The sequence below is a fragment of the Artemia sp. Qi Xiang Cuo genome, chromosome 18 (genome assembly GCF_049724085.1).
Source record: "Artemia sp. Qi Xiang Cuo chromosome 18, ASM4972408v1, whole genome shotgun sequence".
In the NCBI taxonomy this organism is placed as follows: domain Eukaryota; kingdom Metazoa; phylum Arthropoda; class Branchiopoda; order Anostraca; family Artemiidae; genus Artemia; species Artemia sp. Qi Xiang Cuo.
Genome location: NC_142811.1, coordinates 20,749,067 through 20,776,871, shown reverse-complemented (window position 1 = coordinate 20,776,871; position 27,805 = coordinate 20,749,067). Strand labels below are relative to the sequence as shown.

General features: G+C 35.5%; 1 protein-coding gene across 1 annotated transcript in view; it reads right to left on the bottom strand.

The window, feature by feature from the left end:
• Nucleotides 1-345: 345 nt before the first annotated feature.
• The window catches only part of Fmr1 (synaptic functional regulator FMR1), an 85,935-nt gene continuing 58,475 nt past the window's right edge, over nt 346-27,805 (bottom strand). The window contains exons 7-11 of the mRNA XM_089104366.1: nt 27,637-27,784; nt 25,916-26,053; nt 21,045-21,155; nt 13,422-13,558; nt 346-5,454 (exon numbers count right to left, since the gene is read on the bottom strand). Of these exons, the coding sequence (XP_088960492.1) occupies nt 5,178-5,454; nt 13,422-13,558; nt 21,045-21,155; nt 25,916-26,053; nt 27,637-27,784 (811 nt within the window). The 3' untranslated portion in view covers nt 346-5,177. The remainder of the gene's footprint in view (nt 5,455-13,421; nt 13,559-21,044; nt 21,156-25,915; nt 26,054-27,636; nt 27,785-27,805) is intronic.

Genomic DNA, 27,805 nt, shown 5'->3' with positions numbered 1-27,805 from the left:
ATTTTCAATAAAAATACCAAACAGAAGGTATATTCCAATTCTAGGGCAGGGGAATTGGCACCCCAGCTTTTTTGGAGCAAATAGGACCAGGTTTATTCTTACATTCTTAGAAGATTTAGCCCAAAAGCACTTGACTGATTTTTTTTTTTTGTATTGACAAGGATATTCCATAAAAATAGTTTACCACCCGGAAGCAAAAAAACCTTTTTATCATCGAATTCTAAATAATTATTTATAATTACCCTCCAGTAATTTACCAGTTAACCCCCCCCCCCCAACGTTTGCTAGCTAAATGAGCAAAATAATCGTTGCCTGCCGTTAGTTTCAACTACTAGTTCTACCCCCCCCCCCCCCAAATAGAAGGGAAAACTAAAATATTTTAAAAACCGAACTTCTAATCCCTGCGTCCGTATTATATTAGGTATAAACAAACAGTGATAAATACAAATAAAACACAAATACAGAGTCAAAATATAAATGACATATAAATCTAACTAAATTTTTGCATTGAGAAGATCAAATTTTAAGAAGGGACAGGCGAGGCAAGGGAAATGGGTGATAGTTCAAAGGAGATGAATAAGGAAAATGACTTAACTAATCGATGCTTACATTTGTGGTAACACCAATTTCACAAATGTGTTGAGACGACAACGGAAAGCAAAAAAAAAACAAGATTGTTCACTAAAACTTGGCAAAACACGGGTATACAAATAAAGGAGTTTGTTAAAAATCAATCCCCCAAACTATCAACAATTTCTCCGCTAAAGTTTTTTTTTTTTTTTTTTTCAAATTTTGTTTCAGTTTGAAATTTCAAAACACTTCCTTTTTGTGTTCAAATATAATGTTCAAAATATGACAGTTGAACTTACTAAAAATTAAAAATTTGGGTGCAGTTCAAGAAGACATCCAGGACTTTTTTAGGGGAGGGGGGTGGTGGGTTGAATACGTTTTTACGAAACAGAACAAAATTTTGGAGGGGGGAGGGAGTCAAACCCTGTAACCCCCTAGATACGGCCTTTGTGCAGTTATATTTATATAAGTTTGTATCATATCAGTACTGGTAAAGTCTATAGCACAAACTACAGAGTGAAATGGAAAAGAGACAGCGAGAGAAGAAAAAGGAGGAGAGGGGCGCGGGGTTGGTCCAAGGAGCAAAAATGTAAATGCAAACGAAAAAACGAATGTTAACATACACTTTGCATCAATTTTAACTGCAATCCTCATTTCAAATTTTCTACAATTTCAACAATTATAATTTTCTCTAATAATCAGGACTAATGCAAATAACTAATTTAACAAATTTAATAAATATATATTTTTAAAATCGCTATTGTCGATTTTCATACACACTCAACATAGAGTCAAACTAAAATTTCAAATTCGCCATATACATGTTTTAGAAGAAATAGTTTTCACTTCTCCAAAACAGATTTTCTTAACCCAGAGCGTGCAAACTAAAATTTCAAATTCGCCATATACATGTTTTAGAAGAAATAGTTTTCACTTCTCCAAAACAGATTTTCTTAACCCAGAGCGTGCAAACTAAAATTTCAAATTCGCCATATACATGTTTTAGAAGAAATAGTTTTCACCTCTCCAAAACAGATTTTCTTAACCCAGAGCGTGCAAACTAAAATTTCATCTTCTTTTTAAGTTGTTGGCTAATTTCGTCACATAAAAATGAATTTTCATTCAAGAGCCAAAATTCTAAGGATCGCCATTTTCATTTTTAGAAGAAATATCTTTTAGAACTCCCATAAAAGCTTCCAAATACCAGCAGGAAACCCATTCAGATTTCATCTTCTTCATAAAAAGTTGTACCTAAATGTTATTCTTGTCAAGCAAGATTGGCTACTGGCTCAATAGATTTGTATGATTCTTCAGTTTGAACCTTATACCCAGGCAAAATTATAGTCAAACTCGTGGACAAAATCAAGAGCACGGCGTTAATTATTTATCCCGAGCGTAGTTATTTGACTTAAACAATGTTGAACATAAAATTTATAATTTACCGTTCAGAGCGGGCATTATTTCTTTAAATTAGAAATAATGGACATATGGAACACCAGTTTTCTTATCGGTCAAATCAATCAGGCAAAATATAAAAAGACATAATGTTAGCAGGTAATAGCTAAGAAGAAATTAGCATTGATCAAGGCCGTATCCAGGCGGTGGGGGGTGCGGTGTTTGCCCCCCCCCCCCCGAATTTTTTTGCCTGACTTGTTAAAAAGTAATAAACCAGCACATAAACAAATTTTGGTGTTAATATTTCAACTCAAAATGCACTAGACCTTAACCCCCCAAACAAAACTAAAGTGTCAATATTTCAACTCGAAATTAACTAGACAATAAAACAAGTTTATAAAAGTGTTTCAATGGTTCAAAGCTTTCTAGATTCTCACTGTTTAAAGTGTTGTCATGGTTATGTTTTTGAACGGCCTTTTAACTAGAACTAACTAGAAAACGAAACAATTTTATATAATGATATAAAATGAGAAGAAAATAAAGAATTTTTTGATGCTGCAAGTTTCTATTATGAAACCTAATTGGTAAATAATTAAACCTTATGACCTGAAAATCCCGAATCTCCCCCGCCTCGTTTTTTAACTGTTGGTATTTATTTAGTACAATAGTTGCTTCCTGGAAAACCTATATTTTTGGATAATCTAGAACCCTAATTACTTCATTTAAAAAAACACTGTTTTGTTTATTTTTTTTAAGGTTTTTTTCCTGTTACTAACCGTAGATACTTATATTCTCGGCATAAACATATGATATCAATTGACCCTAGTTTTTCAGAGGCTGACTTACAAAGTATTGCTCCTCAACCCCCCCCCCCCTCCCCAAAATAGAATATGTGCTGGGCCTGGACAGGCAATGTAACCTGCTTCTAGAGGAGACAGCATAAGTGACTTAGCAAAATGCATGCCCCTAATGCAAGACGCATAAATTACTATCTGTTCTTCTCTGTATCCAAGGGTAAGCATAGATGAAGTTTAGGTATAGTAGGAAACTAGGAAAGTAGTGAGGAATAGTAGGAAAGCGACATCAATTACAAAGCCTGAAAAACTATCAAGAAACGTCAAACGCTAGACGGCGTCGGTGATTTTTTAGACAACACTGGCGCAAGTTTCCACTTTTATAATTTACCCATACTCTTTCGATTCACAAAGCCTCTATCGGATCATTGATCGTCTTTCTTACAAGTCTTTGCAATGTGACAGAAAAATAATCTGACAGGGCCAGACGATCTGCAGGTTTAGCACTATCTTTTCAAGCAAGCTTTAATGGAAATCCCAAAATACCTTCATAGAATGAAATCTAAACCTTGAAGAATGTCACTCTGAAGCTGTCTATTTATAAGAAATTTCTAAAAAAAAAACCTTAGGGAAAAGAGAAGACCAGCCCTTCTTCTACAAACACAAAGAGCAGAAAAACGCTATACAAATAGAACAAAATCAGGAAGAATAATAATAAGAGACAACAAAGAAGGAGTGAGGTACAATAATATTTCAATAAATTTAAAGTTATTAAGCCCACATAAAAATTTATTACTATTTTGAAATTGAACAAAATATTTCTGGAATTAACTTAAAACTTTTTACATTTTTTCCTTAATGAAAATAAATAAATAAAAAAAAACGGCTTAAAAATCATTTGGCAAAATTTCCTGTTCTCAAATCGCTTTAGTTGTGTGCATGTATTTCCAGAAGAGAAAAATCGTATTTTTATATTCTAAATTTATATTTGTTATTCAACAATGTCTATGATTTATACTTATAAGTATTTGGATCATAGACCAGCTACGGAAATTATGTTTTTCACCAAACAAGATAGACTTTTATCATATCGTATAAGCTTTTATCTTATATTTATAATATTTTATTAGCAAGACACAGGATGGACTAAATCATGGGTAACCAACTTTATGGGTTTATAGGACCACGTGGAAGCAAAAACAGTAACCACAGAGTAAATCTACCTAAAATACCATTCAAAATACTTATTATATTTCTATTTATCTATTTTCGGCTACATTCAAAGAGTATGGGTAGCTTGAGTGGGAACTGGCACTAGTGTCGACAAAAAACTATAAACGCCATCTAGCGTTTAATAATACTTGGCATTTTGTTCGTTATAATAATAAGAATAATTAATTTAATTAGTATAATTGGTAAAATTAGGGAAGGAAGAAGTGTTTGATCTCAGTTCTTGACAGAAAAACTATTACAAAACTTGAAAAATACCAAACGTCGCTAGGAGCACGATGGCGTTGAGCTTTTTTTTGTCGACACTAGTGCCGGTTTCCACTCTTACAAGTTATCCATACTTTTTGGGCTACATTCATAAGCTTCAGGGGTCAGACGGGTTGATGGGCTGGACTCCCTGGTCTTAAAAAAAAGAAAAAAAAAGTTTGCAACCTCTAGCATCCAATGTAAAATTGAAAATTTTGTGTTTAAGAAGCAAAATTAACAACACCCGGTTTCACAGTTCATATTTTTTCATTTCAAGCTTTTAAAATTCTTTCCTCTTCTAATGAAACATACAAGTTTTAAATTTTGTTATTAATACAGATTTAATATTTTTTTATAACATGTAATCATATCCATTATTGATTCAAACTTGGAAATTAAAAACTAAAACGATTACTCTATAACTTGGAACATTAGTTTTTATTTAAAAATGTTTTATTTCAAAATAAAAGAATTACATAGAGTAAGCTTACAACGTTTAAGCAGTCTAGATACAAACTTTCCATTCCTAGTATGGCAAACTACGCCGAAAATGCTATAGGTGAATCATATATTGTTTCTTTTGAAGGAAAGAAGGAAGTAACAAATAATTAAGCTTATAGAATTACAAACAAAAGGAAATATTTCAAAAGGGCTAAACAAGGGCTTAGAACAAAACAAGGGCTAAAATTGGGCAAATCTGACCACAACAACAATTGAACACAAATAACTAAGCACTACCGTATGCAAAAAGGAGAGAAATATAACTTCAGTTCGACTAAATTCAGGATTTTTTTTTCCTTCTTTTAAAAGTCACAAATCAAAAATTGTTTTTCAAGTCCGGTTTCCACAAGTCACAGCAGATAATTTTATTGAAGCAGGAATGCCCCACAGGAAAACTTAAGGAGCATGGCGAAGCCTTACCATCAAATTCAAGAAAGGTAATTAATTTCTTTCTTCACTTTGCGTAGATCTGGGTGGGGCTCCTCGGGGAGGGCCTCCGTGGCGACCCCCCCGTCCGCCGCGACGAGGAGCACCCCTAGTTTCGCGGTCAGATGAATCACTCCATTCAGTTGATTCACGATCACGCTCTCTATCCATGTTCTCCCGTCGGTAACGTCCTCCTGGGGGACCACCTCGACTGCGAGGGGGACGACCTCCTCTGCCTCTTCCCCGTGGCTCATAATCTCCATTTCGCTCACCAGGTTCTGAACTATAAGCCCTAAAATGATTAAAATTTATTTCATACAGTAACACAGAAAATATTACAAATTTCATCCCTAGTGACAAGAGAATAAAAAAGCCCATATCTGACCATTGCAGGGGAGGAGAGGGTCCTTGAACAGAACCTGAGGAATTATTAGCTTCCCTAAATCAAACAATTTCTTGTCAGACACAAAAGGGCGTATCTCTCATCTTCAAAATATAACGCAACAGCAAAAATTGATCCTCCAACATTTTGAAAAAGTCTTTTAGACTTCAGAAAAAGACAATTAAAATATACGAGTGAATAGTATGACTCTTTCCTTGAATATAGTAAATAGTACTATAGTATTAGTTCTTAATAGTAAGAAGCCATAAAGTCCTAGGAAGTACAGTCCTCAATCTAGAAGTATTGCAACCTCTGTAAGAACCAGTAACCCTCTTCCAGCCTGTAAACAGTAAAAAGATACTGGGCGTTACCTTCACAACTTGCCCTGCAATCGCTTGTTATAATGAAAAGGTTTGGTTTCAGCAGTAAAAGGTAACAAAGGTAAAGGATGCGGCACAAGACCCTTGAGATCCAAACCGGCGGTGCTGATCCCCGTCTCAAGGCCCTTCAGCCAGGAAGAATAATGGGGGGATAGGGGGATATCCATTTAGAGCTGATTTTGAGTTTCAGTGGGAAGTCAATAAAAATGGCCAACATGACTTGCGTTCTGCCTGTACTAGAAAACACATGTTCTGTTTGGAGCCCGAGTGTCCATATAAGCTCCGGGCTAAGCCAATATATTGAGGCCATTCAAATACGTGCTTGTAAAATCATGTTGAGAGGAAGTTATACTTCCTACGAAAAAACCCTTGAATTACAGGGACTTTAGTCACTCCACAACCGCCACCAAAATCTATAATCTAATTTGGACAATTCATTCTAAAAAACTCAAAACACAGGTGTATCTTCCCCCGAACATGTTCACCAGAAGACAGAATAAGATAAATAAAAGTTCAAATAGAGATAAGATCCTTTTAATAGACAATGATAAAATTTCACAAAAATACTAGATATTTCGGTCACATATGCAGTATAACTACTGATGACGGTCACTGCATATGTGACCGAAATATCTAGTATTTTTGTGAAATTTTATTACTGTCTATTAAAAGGATTTTATCCCTATTTGAACTTTTATTTATCGTCATGGAAAGGCAGTGTGGTCTTCGAAATTATCTACTGAATAAGTTGGAACCAGTTTATTGCCGCACAACGCGGTATTGGCATTATTTTGTTCCCCTTTTCACGGGTCTCTTTAACAGCATAAAGTAATCGTAGTTTATCTTTGTGCAATCTTTATGTACCTTGTAAACAGTTTTAGTGTTAGTGCTTCTTAGTGCTATGTCGAGTATTTCAATAAATATGTCATATGTCATAATAATATGCCATAAAATATGTCATAATAATAAATATGTCAATATGTCAATAAATAAATAACTAAGACTAGTCTGGTGTGCTTTACCTCCTCCGAAGTGAATAAGCCTCCACAACCAATGCAAAAAAAAATCTCCAAAACTAATAACAAAAAATACTAAGAAGCATCTTTTCAATTTCTAACCTACTGTAAAAAAAAAGAAAAAAATCAACAGAGATACAATCTTTCCATTTGAGCAAAAATGTGGTTATATTTCAGCAAAGAAAAGAAAAGCAAATTTATCAAAAAAAAAAAAAAAGGTAAAAATAAGAATGATATCCTTAGCTCATTTTTGATATGATTTGTTTAGTTATATCTTCCACTAATGACGACCATGGACAGTCATCACCAGAATGTGCGCCAGGGGACGCCCCTTCCCCACAACCCTAAATTTTTTTGAATTCCTTGTTCGACTTAGTCATTTTTTTTTGGTATTTCATCATCCCCGCCCCCCCCCCCCCAAAAAAAACCAAATCTTACATGTGTCTGCCTTAATATATGACTGAAATATTCATTTTTCCAGTTTGTTTTGTTTAATAAACTGTTTGTAAATTCAATCTTGATTTTACAGACACATGCGTAGTTTTTTTTTTTTTTTGGGGGGGGGGGCGGGAGAAGTTGTGGCAATATTCCCTTTTCAACTGGAGAAGGGATTGCTCCCGCTCAGTATAAATACGCTAAAAGCCAATGGCACAATGCTTTATAAAATCTTCAACCTCAAATTTACAGTATCGTTTTAACGAAAGACGATAAATTCGTCACCCTTCCAAGTTTAACGGCAGACAATTTCAAGAAGCTTTTCTTGCCCATACTAATTCAAATTAATTCTTATACAAATTACATATAGGCTTGAAAAATTCATAAATACAGACTATCCCAAAAGTCACTGTACTTGTTATTTTTTCTGATGATGTTTTTTCTCTTTTGTACGTTTTATTTTTAAACACTAATAACCTTTTTTCTTTTTTCAAAGAGATAATAATTTAGTTTTTAGTTTTTGTATAATTTCAAGTTAAGAGGTGGTCAGAAGATACAGTCATCCAAAGGTCTTTTGTCTTTTATGTGGTTCAGTTTTTGTAAAATATAGTTGCTTTTTATGTAAAATAAAATATCTATCAATCTATCTATCTTAACTGAGAAATAACAAATTTATTCTTTTGGAGTCTTCATAACTGCAAAGCTCAAAACTTAATGTTTGCATTAATTTGAGGGGTCAAAGCATATCAAGATAATTCTTGATATTTTTAAACATCATTGCGCAAATGAAACCAAAAACCAGTGTTTTCAGTGCAATACTGAACTATGTGCTAATTATTTCGAGAACCAAAATATTTCAGCAGTTGCTAAAGGGTTCTAAATTATCTGACTTCTCATTATAACCTAAATACATGCATATGCACATAATTGTATTAAAATGCCAGTATAAACCAACTGCCAGTAGATGCTAGTATAGGCCTACGCAAAAAAAGTTAAAGTAAATAAAATTTTGAAAAATTAGATCAAAGTAAAATTGCGTCACTGCCGTCCACTCTTCCATGCCATTCCCCAAGCTTAACGCGATAACGGGGTCTCTCAAAGTAGACCCCAAAGTATCAGGAAGAAGTGATACATTCCCTCAAAAAAAAATTCTCCCCTAAGTTCACCAATTTTTGGCACCTATTCTAAAAATGATCCAGCCCATCCCCAACCCTCTCTCCCAACCATCAAAATAGTTTCCTTGATTTCTAAAACTTTCGCTTTTCAATTAATTTGGAAAAAAAAAAAAATCAAAATTAAAGAAATTGGAGCTAATAGTAGCAGAAATACATATATTTTTACTTGACGTAATAAGCTATTTCGTTGCAAAAGATTACTGATGCACCTTTTTATTTTAATGGCTTCTAAAGCTGAATTTCTTATTTAAAAAAAAGTTCAAGTTTTCGCCTTAAAACATAAGACCTATTTTCTAGATCTTAGTAAGTCTCATTTAGTACTCGAATATGCTTACTTAATAAGTGATCTTGTAAGGATCTGTTTGATAGATCCAGTGATCTACGTAATATCTATATTAATGTGAAAAAGGATGGAATGAAGTTTTAAGGTTTGGTTTATGTCGACAAATGGTCCTCTTTACCCTCTGTATGATTGTGTGTTGTTCACTCATTAAGTCATTACGTCATGAGGGGGGGAGGTATCCCTACCTCCCCATCCATCCCAATTATAAACATCCAAGTATCTGTTACCTAGTGGTACACGCTACCTTATATGGTCTTGTACATATTTGATTATTGGAACTATCTCCAATTTCTTTGTTGAGCGACTCCTTTCAAATATCCGTCGAGATTGAATATTTTAACTTTTGCGTTTATTTGCAGATGTACGTTTATTAGTTTTGCTTTGATTCTATTTCTTTACTTTTCATATGTTTCTTGTATGAAATATTTGCTAAGTGATATAGATTAAGCAACAATTATAGTGATTATAGTAATTAACTTTCTTCAAAACCAATCAGTCATTAATTAATTTAAAAAGTCATTATTTTTACAGAATAGTAATACAAATTTACAAGTATTTATTTTTCCTTAAATTCTTAAATTCTTCAGAAATTTTTTTTCCTGAATTTGGTGATCTAAGATCATTAAAACAATATTTTGGCTTCGTCTCCCTCCCCCTCCCCCCCCCCCCCCAATCATAATTGGTGGTTCAGCAGTCAGCAATAGACTGCTGTCTGCTTAATTTATTAATTTTCTAATAAATTAGTTTTCTAGAAAATTGTTCTATTCAAACACCCGTCTCAAATATCTCCTTTCAAATATAAGAATAAGAATTCATTTTAGCTAAAAATAGGAATTGCTTTTAGCTTAGAATCCATCCCGAATCCGGGGAACCGTCTCACCAAACTTTAACCATTAACTAATTTTCTATAAAATTAATTAAATTTTCTAGCCATTGGACTGGTTTTATATTTCTTTAATATTTTATATTTTACTAGTCACTTTGGCCATGTCTTTCAGTTATCCCTTTTTGGCCGTCTTTGATACGAGCTATGACCTTTTTATTACAGATTCCAGCGACATCTCTGCCCCATCAGTTGCTTTAAGCAACTGATACTTTTATACAAAACAAAATATACAACAATATTCTTATGGAATAAATTTTTCAGATTGGCTGAATGTATTTCGGGTGGGGTCTCCCTCGCCCCATAATGGCTGGACAGCTCTCCAATCTCCTAGCTATGGTTATATATTACTTTAATCTTTTGATTGTCTTTAATATCGGGCAGATTTCTTTTTATCAGATCCAAACGACGTCTCTGCCATCTAAACATCTTCTGAAGATTTGTTTAGAATGAAAACAAGTTTTCATGTTACCCGTAAAGAGATAAATCGAAAAGTTAATGATGTGCTACTAATAAAAAGAAACTATTCCTCTTCCCCCTTCGTTTTTTTAGCTCTACTACTGCTACTAACAACTCACTACCCGAGCAACAAGCTACCCGAGGCAAATACAGCTACGCACGCTCAACGCAATCTATTCAAAGCCTACCTCTTTACACCTTCCCAAGAAGATTGAGTTCACTGAAATACCGTCTTGGAGGCAGAACCAAAAAATCTAGACATTAAATCTTGTATTTCAATTCTATAATAAAATATTTTACCACTTTTTTGATTTCTTTACTATATTTAAGGAGTTTATGGCGTGCAAAATGGGTCAGCGGAATTCGGTGACAAAAAAAAATAAAAAAAAATAATTCGGGAATTCAATTTTTAATAAAAAAGTCCCTTTGCAGCTATGCAGTTTTTCAGTATTTGCGGGGGCAAAAAGAAAAGACAGGTGGGCAAAAAATCAGCCAAAACACAGATGGCACCAAACATCTTAAGAAGTTGTAAATTAGAAGGTTCAGTTCACGTCATTTAATTACAAAATTATATAAAACATAACATCAATCCAAATGGCCGCCTTAAGAAAGACATGACAGCACTTGATAGGACAATCACCTAACTAATTAGTTTTGTTAATTCATTTCCACGGTTCAACGTCGTAACACTTGCGAAAATGTGGTGCTGTCCTAAAAACTTTATAACTTTGAAAAAAAGAAGGAAAAATGTCAGAAAATCGCGGGTTTTAGGTGTGAATAGACCTGAAATACGTCGAGAGGAAATTTATACATATATAAATATATTATTTACATGTTTATCATTATTTTATTATATATATATATATATATATATATATATATATATATATATATATATATATATATATATATATATATATATATATATATATATATGATATTTATATATTTCATTTTTATACCCTTGTTTACGCAGATCTAACCCTAATTCCACAAAAGGTAATTTTACTCACAATATACATAAACAAGGCCATTTCATTCAGCTACAAACTTTAGATAAGATTTTATAAATCCAACAAAAACAAAATAAATTCCACATTAAATAATCCCCTCCCCCACAAGGTTCCATGGCCGAGAACGCAGGGAGAAAGAAAAAGAGAGAAAAAAGACGAAAAAGGAGAAAAATAGAATACACACTAAAAGTGTTCATTCTCTTATTAATAGAGTCACTACCTGAAATAGATTTGTCTGTAAATTTAGCGAAATGTGAGTTTTTACATTTTAATTTAAGTAGGTAAGAAGACACTAGACCTTTAAGGTCCAAACTGGAGTTGCTGATCTCTGTTTCGTGGCCCTTCAGGCAGGAAATGCGATAGGGAGTTGGGGGCCAGCCGTCCTGTGCTCTCACACACCATTCCTGCTTAACTTCCCCAGATTTCTCCAGTTACCCATTTAGAGCCGGGGCGACTCTGGCTAAACTTACAGTTACACCAATGACCCGCGTCCCAAACCAAATAACTGTCAACGCTAGGGATCGAACCCGTACCCTTTGGACAAAGAATTCTCAACCCAGCGCACGTCCACTTAGCCAGGACGGCCTAACATTTTAATGGTCCTACTTCAAATCTCCTCCTCCATACGACTGATAGCTGCCTAAAAATTTAACCCAATTTTCAACATTTAGGTAAAAAAATATTGTAGTACCAATACAAAATGATGTTCCTTGCGACATGGGGGACTGAACCTCAGTACCAGTATGCCCGGGCGTGGTTCTATCCACTTCGCTATAACAAGGTGCTTAACTTTTTTATTTAGATTATGCACGAAATGGATACGGAAGATAAGTATTTTAACTGTGAGAAAAAATTAATGCAAATCACACAGGATAAAACGTAGCAAAAGCCTAATAACTAAAAGTGAAGAGCGACAATCAAACTTGTCCAGTATATAAAGGGTGGGGAAGAGGTAGAAGCAGATTCTTAATCTGTACATTGCTCTCAAAATTCCAATTTCTCAAGTTTCAATTAATATTAGCACCAAGGCCATACCCAGGATTTTTTTTTCGGAGGGTTTTTACTCAAAGATTTTTCTTTTTTTTTGGGGGGGGGGGGAGGGGGTTGCAAAAAAAAAAACTAAAAAAAGACACACAAAACTTGTTTATATCCATTTTTGTTACGTTTTTACGAGTCAAACAAACATTTCGGGGGGAGGGAGGAGGTCAAAACCCCCTAACACCCGCTCTGGGTACGGCCTTGATTAGCACGGAACGCTGTTTATAGTTTGCTACCAATAACTATAATAACAATCTATAACCGGATCAGGAGAACTACCTTGGATTATCAAATATATCATGGAGTTACGACTAAAACTACCATGGATTTACGAAATATAAAAGTAGGCGGGAAGGGGGTTGGGTGTCAAATTTGTCAAAGCAAGCCATTTCCATGGCAATTACATGGTGAGACTTAAAAAGCACCATAATCACGGAAAGAGTGGGGAGAGTGACAAATTCACTAGCAAACTTTAGTGCTTAGAAGAAAAATTGAGAGTTGCATATTTTCGTAAATATACAACGTAAATTTCCCAAAATTTCGCAATGTAAATTTCTTTTGTTTTAATAAAATTCTTAAATCTCGTTATGTAAAATTTCTTTTGTTTCTGCCTCTCCGTCATAAAAGAGTCAGATCGTGTCGGGATTCCAGATTTTTGCTCGAAGGGGGGGGGGGTGTACACGAAAAAGTTTAGAAACGGATCAACATTTTTAATATGCATTTTGTTGATTTTTTACGAGTTGGACAAAATATTCGGGGAGGTAGGGGTCAAATATCATACCATAGCCCCCCCCCCCCCCAGCTGGATAGGGCCTTGATGTTAATTGTCCGTTGTCTAGGTTTTTTAATTGTAATTAGGGTTACTTCATTTTGATATGCGTGGTAAATATGTTAGTCATTGTTTATTGAATGTGTTTCTGTTTTTATTCTAGTGCCCTACTGAACAAACAAACAACACGCAATTTCAACTTGGACCAGAAACAAAATCCAAAGGTGGCCCGTTAAAGAAAAAAATTAAATGAATTGAAAAAAAAAAACCTATTTTTATTCTCTAATAAAACTTCCAAACTATCAGATATGCCCTTTCTTTTTGTTTACAACGATTTCTGAAAAACATACACTGATGAAAAATTACCTATCAAAGCGTCTAGGTGGGGCAGTAGTTGACGTATTACTCGATGAAACATTCCTCAATTGCTTCTCAATTTCAATTTTTTCAAGTCGGAGCTGCTCAACTTCTTTCAGATGATTCATATGATAATCTAACAATAACTAAAACAAATAACAAATTAATTAGAACAGATAACCCATACAAAAACACATTTACACAAAAAAAGAAACGTCTTTTACTATCCTCAGCATTTGAGGTGGTCTCCCGGAATATATTGAACCTATGACGGGTTTGAAGCAGAGCACTTACGTCATTCAGATTGTAGACCAAAGTATATATATATATATATATATATATATATATATATATATATATATATATATATATATATATATATATAAACTTTGGCTACTCTTAGTCTACAATCTGAATGACGTAAGTGCTCTGCTTCAAACCCGTCATAGGTTCAATCTATTCCGGGAGACCACCTCAAATGCTGAGGATAGTAAAAGGTGTTTTGACTCCATTCCTCATCCAAGGAATGCACTTCCCTTTGGCTTCTTGGCCTTTGTCGGGCTAATCTCCCGAAAAGGTGTCTTTTACCTGGATAAAATTCATCAAAATAAGACTTGGATCAAACTGACCCCTCGTCGACGGCCTTTCATACGCCTTCGGACAATCCATTCGGACCTATTTACGGTAGCCCACTGTAATGTACGAGGTCTCAAAACTAAATTTGACCAGTTCCTATAGCCTACTTAGTGAACTCTGTCAAACCATCTATTATGTTTATTACTGAGACCAATCTCAACCACGAGATACCGAGCATTGAGGATGCCATACAAGGGTACACGCTCCTCAGGCGAGACCGAGTAAGCGTTCATGGTGCAAAATATGGAAGTATTTTCGTTTATTTACAGAGCCCTATACAATACTCACGTCTGAATTTCCCAAACCCAATAGGCAAGAAGCTCTGTGGGTTAGGGTGACCCTTCCAAATATGTCTGTGATTCTTGGGGCTATAAATACCCCCCCCCCCAGTCAGCCAGATCATTAGCTACCTTGAACTCTCCCTTGATTACATTCGGGACAAATACGCTAAGTCTCCCATCATCCTCCATGGAGATTTCGTCGTCCATCCTAGTGTATGCCTCCGTAGCAAAAACACTGATAAGGAGGGGTTAGACTTGTATAATCTTTCTATTTCGTATGGGCTTGAAAAACTGGTTGAATTCGATACCAACCTTGGCCCAATGGTTCATATTATCTTGTTCTGTTTCTTACAGATCACGCCGAATCCTTTAAGGTTGACGCTCATGCCTTCACAAGTGACCATGTTGCCGCAATTGCGCCTGGAAATGTTGGTATTCCTCCCCAATTTAGCACGAGCGACAAATCTAGGGATATAAAATGGGGATTGGGATGGCTAAAGAAACGCACTTGCTTCTTAGCCATGGACAGCATTCCTTCGTTTCAAAGGGCCTGAGAAAGCTCCAGAAAAGTTCCAACAGGCCATAGTCGACTGAATTGTGAGTTATATACCATCGAAGTGGTATCCAGTAAGGACAATCTTTGTTCAACATCTACTGCAAAAAGGCTATCAAAGCCAAATCAAAGACACAAAAGCGATGGCTACTCTCAAAGAGAAAAAATGACATACTTAACTTCAAACCCGTAAAGAAACAGTTTGCAGGATTCCACAATCACGGGTTGAGTACAAAGAGAAATTGGCGGCCAAGCTCCAAAATGCCTCTGCTAAGTAGACCCCGAAGCCGCGCCGAAAAGTCGGCGGCGCGCCACCGAAAAAAAAACGGCGGCGCGCCACCGAGCGTGCATCAGCACGCTGACGCCGCTACTGAGTTGCTCGGTAGTGGCGTCCCGCATCCACCGCCGTTTTTTTGTTTTTTTCTCTCTTTTTTGGATATAAATTTCGCCCTCCGGTCTTCAGTTGTCAACCTGGCGGCTTTGTTTCTCAAAGATAAATAATTTCATCTTGGGCTCGCCATGTATATCGATTCGTTGGAAGGAGAAGAAGAAATTTTTCTTGAAACAAAAATTCTACCTTCCACTTTAATATTCTGTTTATTTTTCTTTCTGATTTTTTCGGATGAAAAGATTTAGATAAAGGAGTATTAAGGAAATTCAGGACGATATCAAAGGCAGCACATTCGAGCTGCCTAAGTAAACAACAATCTTGGCACAATGTATTATTTTTTTCCATACCAGGGCAATTCGTATCGAAGGAGTTGTCATAGAAACTTCGAAAAGGGCTCATTCGATTGGAAATTGGAATAGCTAGTGCCTTTTTTATTAGTCCAAAGAGATTGGAAGGCAGCTAACACCCCTTCCATGCCCACCATTTCCCCAAACACATCCAATCAAAATTTTAAGATAGCCATTTTGTTCAGAGTAGCTGATTTCCAAAAAGAAAATATATTTTTTGAGGAGGTTATTCCCCCACAACCCTTAGGGCAAGGGTTTTGTAGTTATGCCCTGGGGGTATATAAGAACGATGTTGGAACAATGTATTATTTATTATTTTTTCCTTTACACCAGGGCACTTCATATCGAAGAAGTTGTCGTAGAAACTTCGAAAAGGGCTCATTTAATTAGAGATGCTTGTGCTCTTTTTAATAGTCGAAAATGATTGGAAGGCAACTAACACCCCTTCCACGCCCACCATTTCCCGAAACACATTCAATCAAAATTTTGAGATAGCCATTTTGTTTAACGTAGTTGAAAGTTCTGGAAATTAGGTCTTAGAGGATGACAACCACCCTTACAGCCCTTAGGGTAAGGGTTGTAATATATGCCCTGGGGGCATATACGGCGTTTATAGAAAGCGTTGCCCTAGAAAATCAAAAAGGGATCATTCGATTGGAAATTGAAAAGCCTAATGCCCTTTTTAATAATCGAAAGTAATTGGAAGGCTTGATATTTTTTTTAGTATAGATCGATGTGGGTATAATGTATCATTTTGTTGTTGTTGTTTAGACCAGGGCACTTTGTATCGTAGGAGTGGTCGTAGGAACTTCGAAAAGGGCTCCTTCGATTGAAAATAGAAAGGGCTGATGCCCTTCTTAATAGTCGAAAATGATTGGAGGGAAACTAATCCCCCTCCAACGCCTCCCCTCCCATTTTCCTTTATGTTTAAAAAGTAAATGTTTCCTTAAGATTAAATCGAAATGCACTGTGTTAATGCTAATTCCCCATAAGGCATCTCAGCAGTATCCCAAGAACAACTGAGGGTATTATGTTCCAACTTTTGGAGTTTCTTCTGCTCTTAAAATTTTACCAAATCAAAATAGCGTAAGTGCATCCAAGCTATCAAAGAAAGTAAACAAATTTTTTTTGCGAATGTTATCAAGTTTTCCATTTCAGGTCAACTACAGGAGGTATGAAACTAAATTAAACGCTACTATTTGTGTCCAGATTTTTAAAAGAGTCTATGTTTTTAAATGTTGCTGAAAATTTTTTTCCAGCCTACAAATAGCAGGCCGAACTATAAATTCTTAAAAAAAACGAAAAATTTAAAGTATTATTTTCTTTTTCCCTGAAAAGACTATGTCAATATAAAACGAACAGAAATTAATTAAAAAACTGTTTCCGCAAAGTAATTTTTTCAAAGAAAAGTAAAGAACTCCATTAAACAAAAAATTATCAAAATTAAAATCAAATTATCTACCAAGCGTCAAACTAACACAAATCAACATCTATAAATAAAAAAACCACAAAACAAAAAGAAATTACAATAAATAACTGCGTCAAACTAAAAACGAGCCGAAATTAACATACGCAGGGCTCAAAACCCCTATCCCTTCCCGAGGCCAGAACATAAATTGCACTTTACAAGAAAAAACACAAATGAATATGCATTGTCAGTTTAATATATACATATACTGATATTTAGTAATCAAAATGTTAATAATATTTGATTTATTAAAGTTATAAAAGTAAAAACATTCATATTTTTTCAGTAAAGTGAAAATCATGCTCTGCCTTGGGAAGGCATAGGGGTTTTGAGCCCAACTCATGTTAATTTCTGCTCGTTTTGAGTTTGACTCGGTTATTTATTGTAATTTCTGTTCGTTTCGGGTTTCATTTATTTATCGATGCTGATTTTATGGTAGTTTCCCGCTTGGTAGATTATCTAGAGCGAGTATAGAAATATATCTATAGAAATCAATTACATTTTTTTGCACAGTTAGCATAGCACACTGAAGTTTAAGTAGCCTTAAACTTTGACTTGACACGTTATAACTTGACCACTTCTTTCAGAAAAGAATTTTGGAGGGTTATTCCGTGTTGATAAGAAAAGAGGGTAAAGGTGCAGTTTAGTTCTTCCTGTAGTGTAGGGCACAGGAGCCCTATGGTAAAGGTGCAGGTTTGTTCTCCCGTATAAAACAACTTATTTCAGCAGATACAAAGAAGAAGCCCATTTGCGGCATTCTGTGGGACCCCAAGGTCCAACACTAGCATCAGATCCCGCGAGTGGCAGTTTACGCTAGTCAAGTTCTGGCTATACCGGCCACATGTGCCCCAGCTAAACGGCTTTTTAGCACGACAGGACTGAAGGACTGATAGTGACTGCAAAAAGATCAATGGATCCAGGGAGAGCGAACAAACTCACTTTTGTTACATCAGTTGTAACTGAAGTGATGTAACCGCTGATTTAAAATAGTTGGTGTTGTTAAGCCATGGTATCTGACATGTATACAGTGTTTTTTCGATGTTGTTATTTGTTTTGTTTTTTCACTTCCTTTTCGTATGTATTTGATGAACAGGAGATGTTGGAACTTCAAACTTTGAAAGTTATACACACATTAGCACAAATAATTAACAAGAAAGAAATGACTAAACACGGGATTTTATAGGAACAATGCGATGTTAAACATAAACACAACAAGTAAGTAAGTCAAGTAAGTCATATTGTTCCTGTATGTTTTTAGCCAACCATTTAAAAATCCTTACTAAAATCAAGGTTGAACGTGCTTGGTGAAGTGGAATTTTATTATTATTTTTAATCAGAAAAATCGGCACGCCTTGGCGCACCGCTGGTCGAAAATCGGCGGCGCCCTGCCAACAAAATTTCGGCGCGCCTGGCGGCGCGCCGCAGCTTCGGGGACTACTGCTAAGAGCTGGTGGAGAATTGTCATTGAAGCTTTACAGCCATCTAAAGGAACTTATAATGACTCCCCTAAGAATTAACGACGGGACTATTGTTTAAGAGCAACAGGCAAAGACAGAAGCTTTCGTAAAGCACTTGCAGGATTCTCACTTCAAGAAGATGGCAGTAAAGAAGTTCCCAATTTTCCGGATGGAACCGATAAAGTCCTTGATCGTGTGAATTATTCCCCTCCTAAGATTCTTTGCATTTTGCAGTCTTGATGTGACCAAATCCACGGTTCCTGACAATATACATTATGCTGTCTTGAAGACCTGCAGTGCCGAACTGGCTGGACATTTGCCGTCGCTTTTCTGGCTGTTTTTCCTGTGGAACCTTTCCACACATATGGAAATCCGCCAACATCATTCCTATACCTAAGTCGGCGCTCCAATGAGAGTTGGCTCACATAGGCATATCAGCCTCCTTCTGCATTGGGAAAGTCTACAAAAAGGTGTCCAATCATTAAATTTATCAGTGCCTACAATCAAATGAAGTTTCAGGCAACCACCAAAATGAATTCCACCAGAGTCGTTCAACGCTTGATTGCTTTTTGGCCAAACACCAAGAGAGGACCAAACATTTGGCAAAAGGATACATCAGGTTATTGCCATTCGACATTGCTAAAGCTTTCGACAGAGTATGGCATCGTGGCCTACGGAAGACTTTACGCGTATGGTGCCAGAGGACATCTGTTAAAGGTGATATTCTGATCGTTGACTGTTTGCTGTTCTTCACGGGTTCATTTTCCTCGAACATCCAATAAAGGCAGGCGTACCCCAGGGTAGTATATTGGGACCTACGATTTCCATTCCCTACATAAATGACATGGGAGATAATTGCAAGCCCTCTGCATCGCTTTGCCGATGACATCACAACACATATAGAAAGCCCAACACATGAAGACCCAATCCAAGCCTCCCTGCTCCTACACACAGATCCTTTGAAAATTGAAAAATGATCTGATGCCTGGATGGTCAGGTTCAATGCATCGAAAACAAAAGAGCTTATGATCCCCCGATCAAAAGTACCACACATACACCCCAACTTCATCTTCATGAACAAAGCTATGAAGAAAGTCGAAGAGCTTCGTCCCCTAGGAATTCATTTCTCCATAGATCTCTCTCGAAACACCCACCTTGATCGGGTGAGAACCTCCTAAGCAAGAGAACTGGGGATCACCCTTCGCTGCAAAAAAACCTTCTACCATTCAGCTTGATCATCCCATTTCACGGGTAGCCGAGTAAACTGGTGTTCCGGATAGCCGCTGTATGCTGCTGTTCCGGGAACGTTATTGGCACCACTCCAAAAGATCTCGAATTTAGCTAAAAGAGCAGGTTCAGTTATCCCCCCCCCCCGACTCTCTCCAGATCTTCTGGAGAAGCTATCCCTAAAAGTTTCTCTGTTGATTATTTCAAAAGAAAATTCAACAAGGGGGGAATCAGACTGCCCTCATCGCTGTTTTGTCTTTTGTTTTCTTCCCTTTTTTACTGTCCTTTTTTGGGACGGACGACAATTTTTTACTCATAGCCTACATAAATTAAATCATTTTTATTTATCGTTATCTTGCGTGTTAATCCATAATCATATTTTTTTTTGTACAGAAAACAGTTAAAACAGACAGAGAAAGACAACAGAAGAAAATAAGAAGAAAGAGAATACAAAGAAAACGAAGAATTATAAAAACTTTGCGGCACCACTAATAATTACGAAAAAACTGCTAGTTCCTGCAAACAGCTTTGAAAATGATATTACAAGGTGAATCTCCCCATTAGAACAAAGGTAAAGTGTTGCTTTGAAAGGAACCTTCATGTACTCTTATATAGATCATATATTCAAAAGATGGTTAACTAAGCTAATTAAACTCAAAGTAATTTTTATATTGAAATTTTTCTGTAATGCACTATATTCTCGCTCCGTAGAATCTTTGTTTAAGGCAATTATTATTTTTTCCGTATGTTGGAAAATTCTTTTAAAATAGTTAAAAGACTTTCGATGGAACGTTATTCCTGTTTATAAGTTTCTTGAAGGTAGAATATAGTATATTCTACTCTATAAGTAGAGTAGTAAGAAAATTTTGACAATTTTGCTTCGCCACATCAACCTTGCAATTTATAATGTTTGGAACACAGTAATAAGATATAAACGTATGCCTGTATAACCATAAAAATCACCATGATCGATAGCCTCCTTTACCTTCTGACATCTAAAAAATGACCAAGTACAAAATTTCACATAAAATTATATTAGCGAAATTCAATCGAAAAAATTATATTCAAGGAAGAAACATAGAAAGAGGGGGAAAGAGAGAGAGAGAGAGAGAGAGAGAGAGAGAGAGAGAGAGAGAGAGAAAGAAAGAGAGAGAGAGAGAAAGAAAGAGAAAGCAACGGGAACGATTAAAGAAAACTTAAAAAAACTAAAAGTCGAAAATAAGATATCACAGCGCTTCTGACAGGAGGAAAAAAGATGTCACAAGATCTTACTTTAGCGTTCAGGATGCTTTCCACTGTCCCAACGAAAACGAAAGGTACCTGGCCCTCAGTCCTAGGTACAGATGGACTTGGTTCATTGTCACCTTCTATCTTAACTCGAACCTAAAAGGTACATTAGATAAAATATGTATGTACAAATAATCAGCAATATACCAATGCTGTCATGCATGGAGATTATATCTGATAGGCTAGTTCCACAGTTCTAAGATGATTGCACAAACTTTTTTTAATGCGTTGGAGCATCAGCAAATGGGTGGGGTAAAGCGATGATCATCAACACAATGAATAATAGATAGACTGATACTTATTGCAAGAAAAGTCAAACAGCAATGGTAACAAGCAAAATACTTCTCTTAAACAGATAAATGAACAAGTCGACATCGTATGCGCAATAAATGGAAAAAAAGTCACACACAAACAAAAATACTTAAAGCACTCGCCCCTTTCCCCTCTCCTAAAAAGATTTTCTCTGTGTACCTTTCTCAAATGAACCATTTGAGTTCATTCTCATGGTTCATTCTCAAATGAACCATTTTTCTCTGTGTACCATTCTCTGTGTACCATTCTCAAATGTTTTACAATCTTTCAAATCTCCCAAAATTATTCGAACCCATTCCTGAAACTAACCACTATTTTAACACCAACTTATTAGAAAATAATCAGTTCCTTGAATCCTATAATTCAGGACAAGGACCAAAGAAAAATGAAGCAGGTCCTTACCAGTTTCTTCACACATGGGACGTGAGTCCCATCTGACCGATTTTTGGCCATGCCCAACCTAGGCATTTCTAAGATATTGATGCCCCCTCTTGTGATATTTAAATTTTGATATTCAAAATTTTACGTGTATTCACCTGAAGGAAGTTTAAAAGGCAATTAACTTGGTATCTTTTTTTTTGGTCGTCCCCTAGGCATGTTTTAGTCCAATGAAATTGGAATTATTCCAATTATGTACGATCATGAGTCTTTTTTGCTCCTTAAATGGATTTGAATATAACGCCATTCACAAGAAAATTCTTTTTCCAAAATTAAAGCTCTAAGTCTAAAGTATAATCAGACGAAGGTTGCACGTATTACCCAAGTTCCACCAAAATATTGCCAAGCCCACCAGGTGAGCTTGCGCCTGACGTTGGGAATGACGGCCTCAAATAGTTCTTTCTTTCTCCAAGTACTAGAAAATTACCCTTTCCTGATATGTTCAATTACACTTTAATTCTCCTGATAGACACTCCCCTGGTGATCCCCTCTTGAGAACAGCGTAACAATGGTTTTTGGAAATTATCTCAAAAGGGTGAAAATGTCAGTTACTACCTTTACGCGTGATAGCTATGACCTAAAAAAAAAAAAAAAAAAAAAAAAAAAAAAAAAAAAAAAAAACAATATAACATATGTTCAAGTTTTTATCCTCTAGCCAAAAAACAACGAAATATAGTTTAAACAAAAATTATTTTTAAGTAACTTTGACTTAAAACCGTCTTCATTTTCGTTTCTAGGAAACGCATAAAGGACATGGAAAACATATACTACTACTACTACCACTAACAACAACTTACCGCAGTACCAAGCCATCTTAGGCCAGCAGAGGTACTCATGCTCCTCCTCCATCCCAATCTATTCAAACCCTCCCTCTTTACATTATCTCTCAGGAAGTTCCCATTTCTCTTAATATTTTTTACGACATATTCCAACACCAACGGCGGACGACCTGCTTTCCGTTTAGCCTTGGACGGTTGGTCGAAAAGGACAATTTTTGTCCTTTTTTCCATTTTTAACAAAACGGAAATCAGTAAAGTAAAGTAACGAAAAAGGCAAGTATTTCTTTCATAGCTATCAATTTTGGTAGCCTTGTCCATTTCATCAATGGCCACTCTTCATTAATAGCCACGTAAAAAAAAAAAAAAAAACTTATGAAGATTTAGCTTGATATGTTATGCTAGACTAAGCTTGAACAGCAGGTAATAAAAAAAAAAAAATATACCTCATTAAAAAAATTAAAAAATATTCAAATTTTTTTTATATAAAACAAAATTTGCATTACAAAAATAAAAACATGAAGCTCGCTAACGAGTTATTTTAAGTATGGAACTGTTGAGAGCAGACACCTTCCATTAATTCTCTGTTGCGTACGTTCAGTGCTTGAAATACAAGGATATACGGGCAGTTATCTATCTGAGTAAGGAGCTTGTTTGCAGTTCCAGTTCCAAAAACATATGTCTTATTGAACAAATTGCGATGTTTAGATGGATTGTGAATTGAAGAAATGCAATAAAAACGAGTTAATTAAAGAGAAGCTCGTTAATTTGTTTGACTCTTATTATAAACTCTTTTTTATTATGTTCTCGTTTGAAGGTATCTTTCTCGTAAGCTTGTCAAAGTTCAGTTATTCGCAATCCCTTTAAAGATTACGATCTGTTCAAAAAAATAAAAATTCTCAACTTCAGCTTCTAATTTTGGCCATTTATATGTATGGTTTAGGAGAGATTTATACATAAAGCAGGACAAAATAATTTAAAAATAATTAGTTATTTATATAATTAAAATAATTAATTTATATATAAAGTAGCAGAAGAAACAATTAAACTGAAACAAAGGGAAATTATGTTTTAGCAATCATGAAGAGAGTTAATTAATTTGTTTTACACAGTAACATTACTGGCTACTATAAAAAGACAAGCCAAAGTACCTTATACTGCACTTACATCGAAGTAGTAGCGAAGCCAGTCAGAAGACGGCACAAAAAACAAGAAGAAGAAAATTTACCGCATATTCTTCGTGAAGATTGAAGTAGCCCTCCCCCCAACACAAATTTCGAAGTCACCCCCCCCCCCCCAAAAAAAAATTGTCTTCAAAGTTTCAGCTCAATCCCCCAGTCTTTAGACAAAATGAGGTAGAGCTACAAGGTCGTACCCAGGGGGGTTAGGAAGTTTGAAACCCCCTCCCCCCTGAAATGTTTGCCCGATCCGTAAAAACGTTACTAAAATACATATAAACAAATTTTTTATGTGTTTATTAGTTTTCTTACCCCCCCCCCCCTCGAATCGAACAAAAATCCTGGATACGACCCAGTAGGGTTATAACCTTAAAATACTCATTTACAAATAGAAAACTCCCCCTTCTCCTTTCCAATCGAATTATTTATCGATCCGTACACGTAAAATAGTGTAATATCGACTTTTTGTCCTCAAATACAAATTTTTACCAACAAAGGAATATATTCTCAATGTCATTCCTTTTTATTCTGGAAGAGAACCAGGGGTTTTCAAATTTCAATGTTTCACTGCCAAAAATTGGTGCGCTATAATGAGAGAAAGGTTGAGATGGCTAGGACATGTTCTGCAGATGAAGGATGACGGACTGCCAAAGATTATCCTTGTCGGCCAACCATCTAGGGCCAAACAAAAATCAGGTCGTCCCCGAATGGGGTAGGAGGTTGTCAGAAGGAAAGATTTAAGGGAAATGAGTACTTCCTGGGAAGGTGTAAAGAGGGAGGCTTTGAATAGATTAGGATGGAGGAGCGTGCGAACCTGTTTTAGTCTCAGGCGGCTTGGTGCTACAGTGAATTGTTAGTAGTAGTAGTAGTAGCAGTTTCTCAACCCCCATGCACCTCAGTCCCCTTTTAACTCAACCCCACATGTAACTTAACTTAACTTATCCTCTCTAATTTTTACACAATGCTCAGTCAAATTGACCATGAATAAGTTTAAATCTAACCTAGCCATACTTAAGCTACGCTATCTGAATGGGAATGATTTGAATGGGCGTTGAATTGAACGAGGTTTGAGCTGAACAGGAGTGAGCTAAACAAGGGTTCATTTGCATGAGATTTATACATTTACCACTGAAAAGTATAATGATGAATAGCAAATCTTAAGTAATACTTGCTGCAGAGGCAAGATCTAATAAGACTCAACAATCAACAGTGAGTTTAACTACGAATTTCATGTTTAATGTCCTTGCTTTTTAAATTTCAAATATTCGCAACGAAAGTGCAAAAGATTTATCAGTTCAAAGAAACAAAGAGCATCGTTTGCACACATACACTTTGAAAACAAAAAAATCACTACCAAGACCGTATCCAGGGGGGGGGGGGGAATTGGGTTCGAAGCCCCCCGAAATTGTTGTCCGACTCGTGAAATCGCAGCAAAAATGCATATAAACTAATTTTTGAAGTTTTTTATTGCGTATAACACCTACTGAAAAAAACCTTTTCCCCAAACAAAAATCCTGGATACACACAGAGCTTGGAGGTTGCACAAAGGTATCTCTTACGCCTGCTTCTCTTCTCTAATATTAATAGTTCTAAACTTTTTCGATTTTTTTTTCTTTTTTATACCAAAGTATTGTTACACTTTCACGTTCATTCCGAACTTATAAGAACAATCTATGTTGAGTTTCAAATCAGATAGAAATTAATCGCAACGATTGAACATTGTCACAAATTAAAGTTGCCAATACTTGACTAAAAGAAGATTATTATTTTTGTAATAAAAAGTTGATAATCATTCCTCCCTTACCATTTTCGTTATTTATTGGCTTTTAATATTATCTAATTTTTGATTTATTACGTTGAGCGCATTTGTCAAAAAAGAGTACATACATCATTGAGAATTTATGTGCTTTGTAAATTGTACGTTATGGGTATTTGAGGATATGTTCCAACAAAAATCCTGGATACATTCTTGACTACTGCTCAGGGTTGCCACCCGGTGAGAAAAGTCACTAGATTTTTTTTGTTTAGGCAATATAACAAATCACTAGAAATAGTGATAAATCACTAGGGGTGGGAACACTGCTACTGCTGTCTAGCCATTTGATTTTTAAGGACTCTTCGGTTCTGATTATTGAAATTGTGGCTCACTTACCACTCCACTTTTGTCGACGATTTCTTGAATATTACAACCAGCCTTCCCGATGACTTTTCCAACCAAATCCCTGGGGACAAGACAGGAGCCTTCAGAGTACTCTAATAAACTTCTGGCTTTTTTCACTGCTTGTTCACTCTGGAAGAAAAGACAAGTTATCTTTGTATAGCTTGTCATAAACTGAAATCTGATAATTCGAAAATAGACTTGTCCCTTAAGATATTTCTAGAGCACAAAGAATGCCAATAACGTTTCAAAGATTAAAGCCTGAATATGGGAATACGTTGGCAACCATCCATACATTTATTTCCAAAAAAGGCTGCACACACCAAAACAAAAATAAATTTTCTTCTCATCCAAGAACTTTGAAATATTTATTAGGTGCTTCAAACTCAAGACCATAAAATATGGAAAATGGGAATCAATATGAGCGGGCTGAGTTTAAGAGGGTAGGCGATAAATCTTAGTAAAAAAAAGAAGAGAGAGAGAAAGAGAGAAAGAGAGAGAGAGGAAGAGGGAGAAAAGGGAACAAAGCAATAGTAATAGTATCCCTAAGCAAAAATGATTGCATACACTAAAACAAAATATCAATCTTCTTCTCCACCAAGAATCTTGAATTGTTTATTAAATTATATAATTATTTAGGTGTTTCAATTTCAAGGCTGGAGTGAACAATATGCATACTGAACAGTGAACCAAATAAAATGAACCCCCCCAAAAAATGGAAAATTGGTTAAATAACTTGTATCAATTTATGAATAGAGATTACTATTTGATTAGAATCGAGTTGCTGCAACCTCCACTTGATTGAGTAAGCGGGAATTCATTAATTAATACTTAATTATTTAAATAATTAGTTATAGTTAATAATTTAATTACTGAATAATTAATTAATTAATAGTAGGTACTAGCTGCAAATCTGGTATTGTTTAATTCCACAATCAGACACAAAGACGTCAATAAGGCCGTCAGACTTCAGCAGCAACAGGCATATAAATCATTATTATATAATTAATTGTAATTAAGGCATATATAGATTAAATTCTATGACTCGTTCAATATCAAGCTACGAAATCCGAAGTTAGTAGCAAAACTCGTAGAAATCTAGAATGTTCTACGGAATCGCCTAAAATATAAACAAATGGAGGCTACGAATTTTATTTTGATTCTGTTCCGTAAATAAATTGTCATAAAGTGACTTAGTTCCCTCTACATAACATTTTAGGGCATAAATATGTATATGTCTTACATTTTATACCGAAGGTAATAAAAAATAATGAATGGTAATTATTACAATTAAATAATGATAATTGGGATAATTAACGATAAAAACAAGTAGTAAAATAATGACAACTGAGTTCTGGAACACATTCTTAATCAAATAAAAAGTCTTCACTTACTATAGCTGCAAAGTAATATAAGGAAAAGCAGGACCACTTCCAGTGGGGGGGGGGGGTAACGATTTTGAACCCCATCTCCCCCAAACAATTTTGTCCGGCTCGTAAAAACGTAACAAAAATGCGCATAAACAAATCTTTCATGTTTTTTTTTAGTTTTTTTTTGTACCCCACCCCAAACAAAACCTAGATACACCCTTGTGGAATAGTATTTGAAACTTAGCAGATTTCACGAGCATCTTGAAAATTGCCCAAGTTCAAAACTACTTCACTCATTTTACTTTTGGAGGTAGGCTACAATAAAATCAAAGAAAAAAGACTTACTTCACCGTAGATCTTGAAAATGCACGTGTTTTCAACTATTTCTATGTTTGTAATACCTTCAATTTTCCTAGCTGCTTGAATATTACTCCCATGTGCTCCAATAGCAAGGCCCATCAAATCCTCCACAATAGAAAATTCCTCAATAAACCTGTAATCAAAATATTATTTA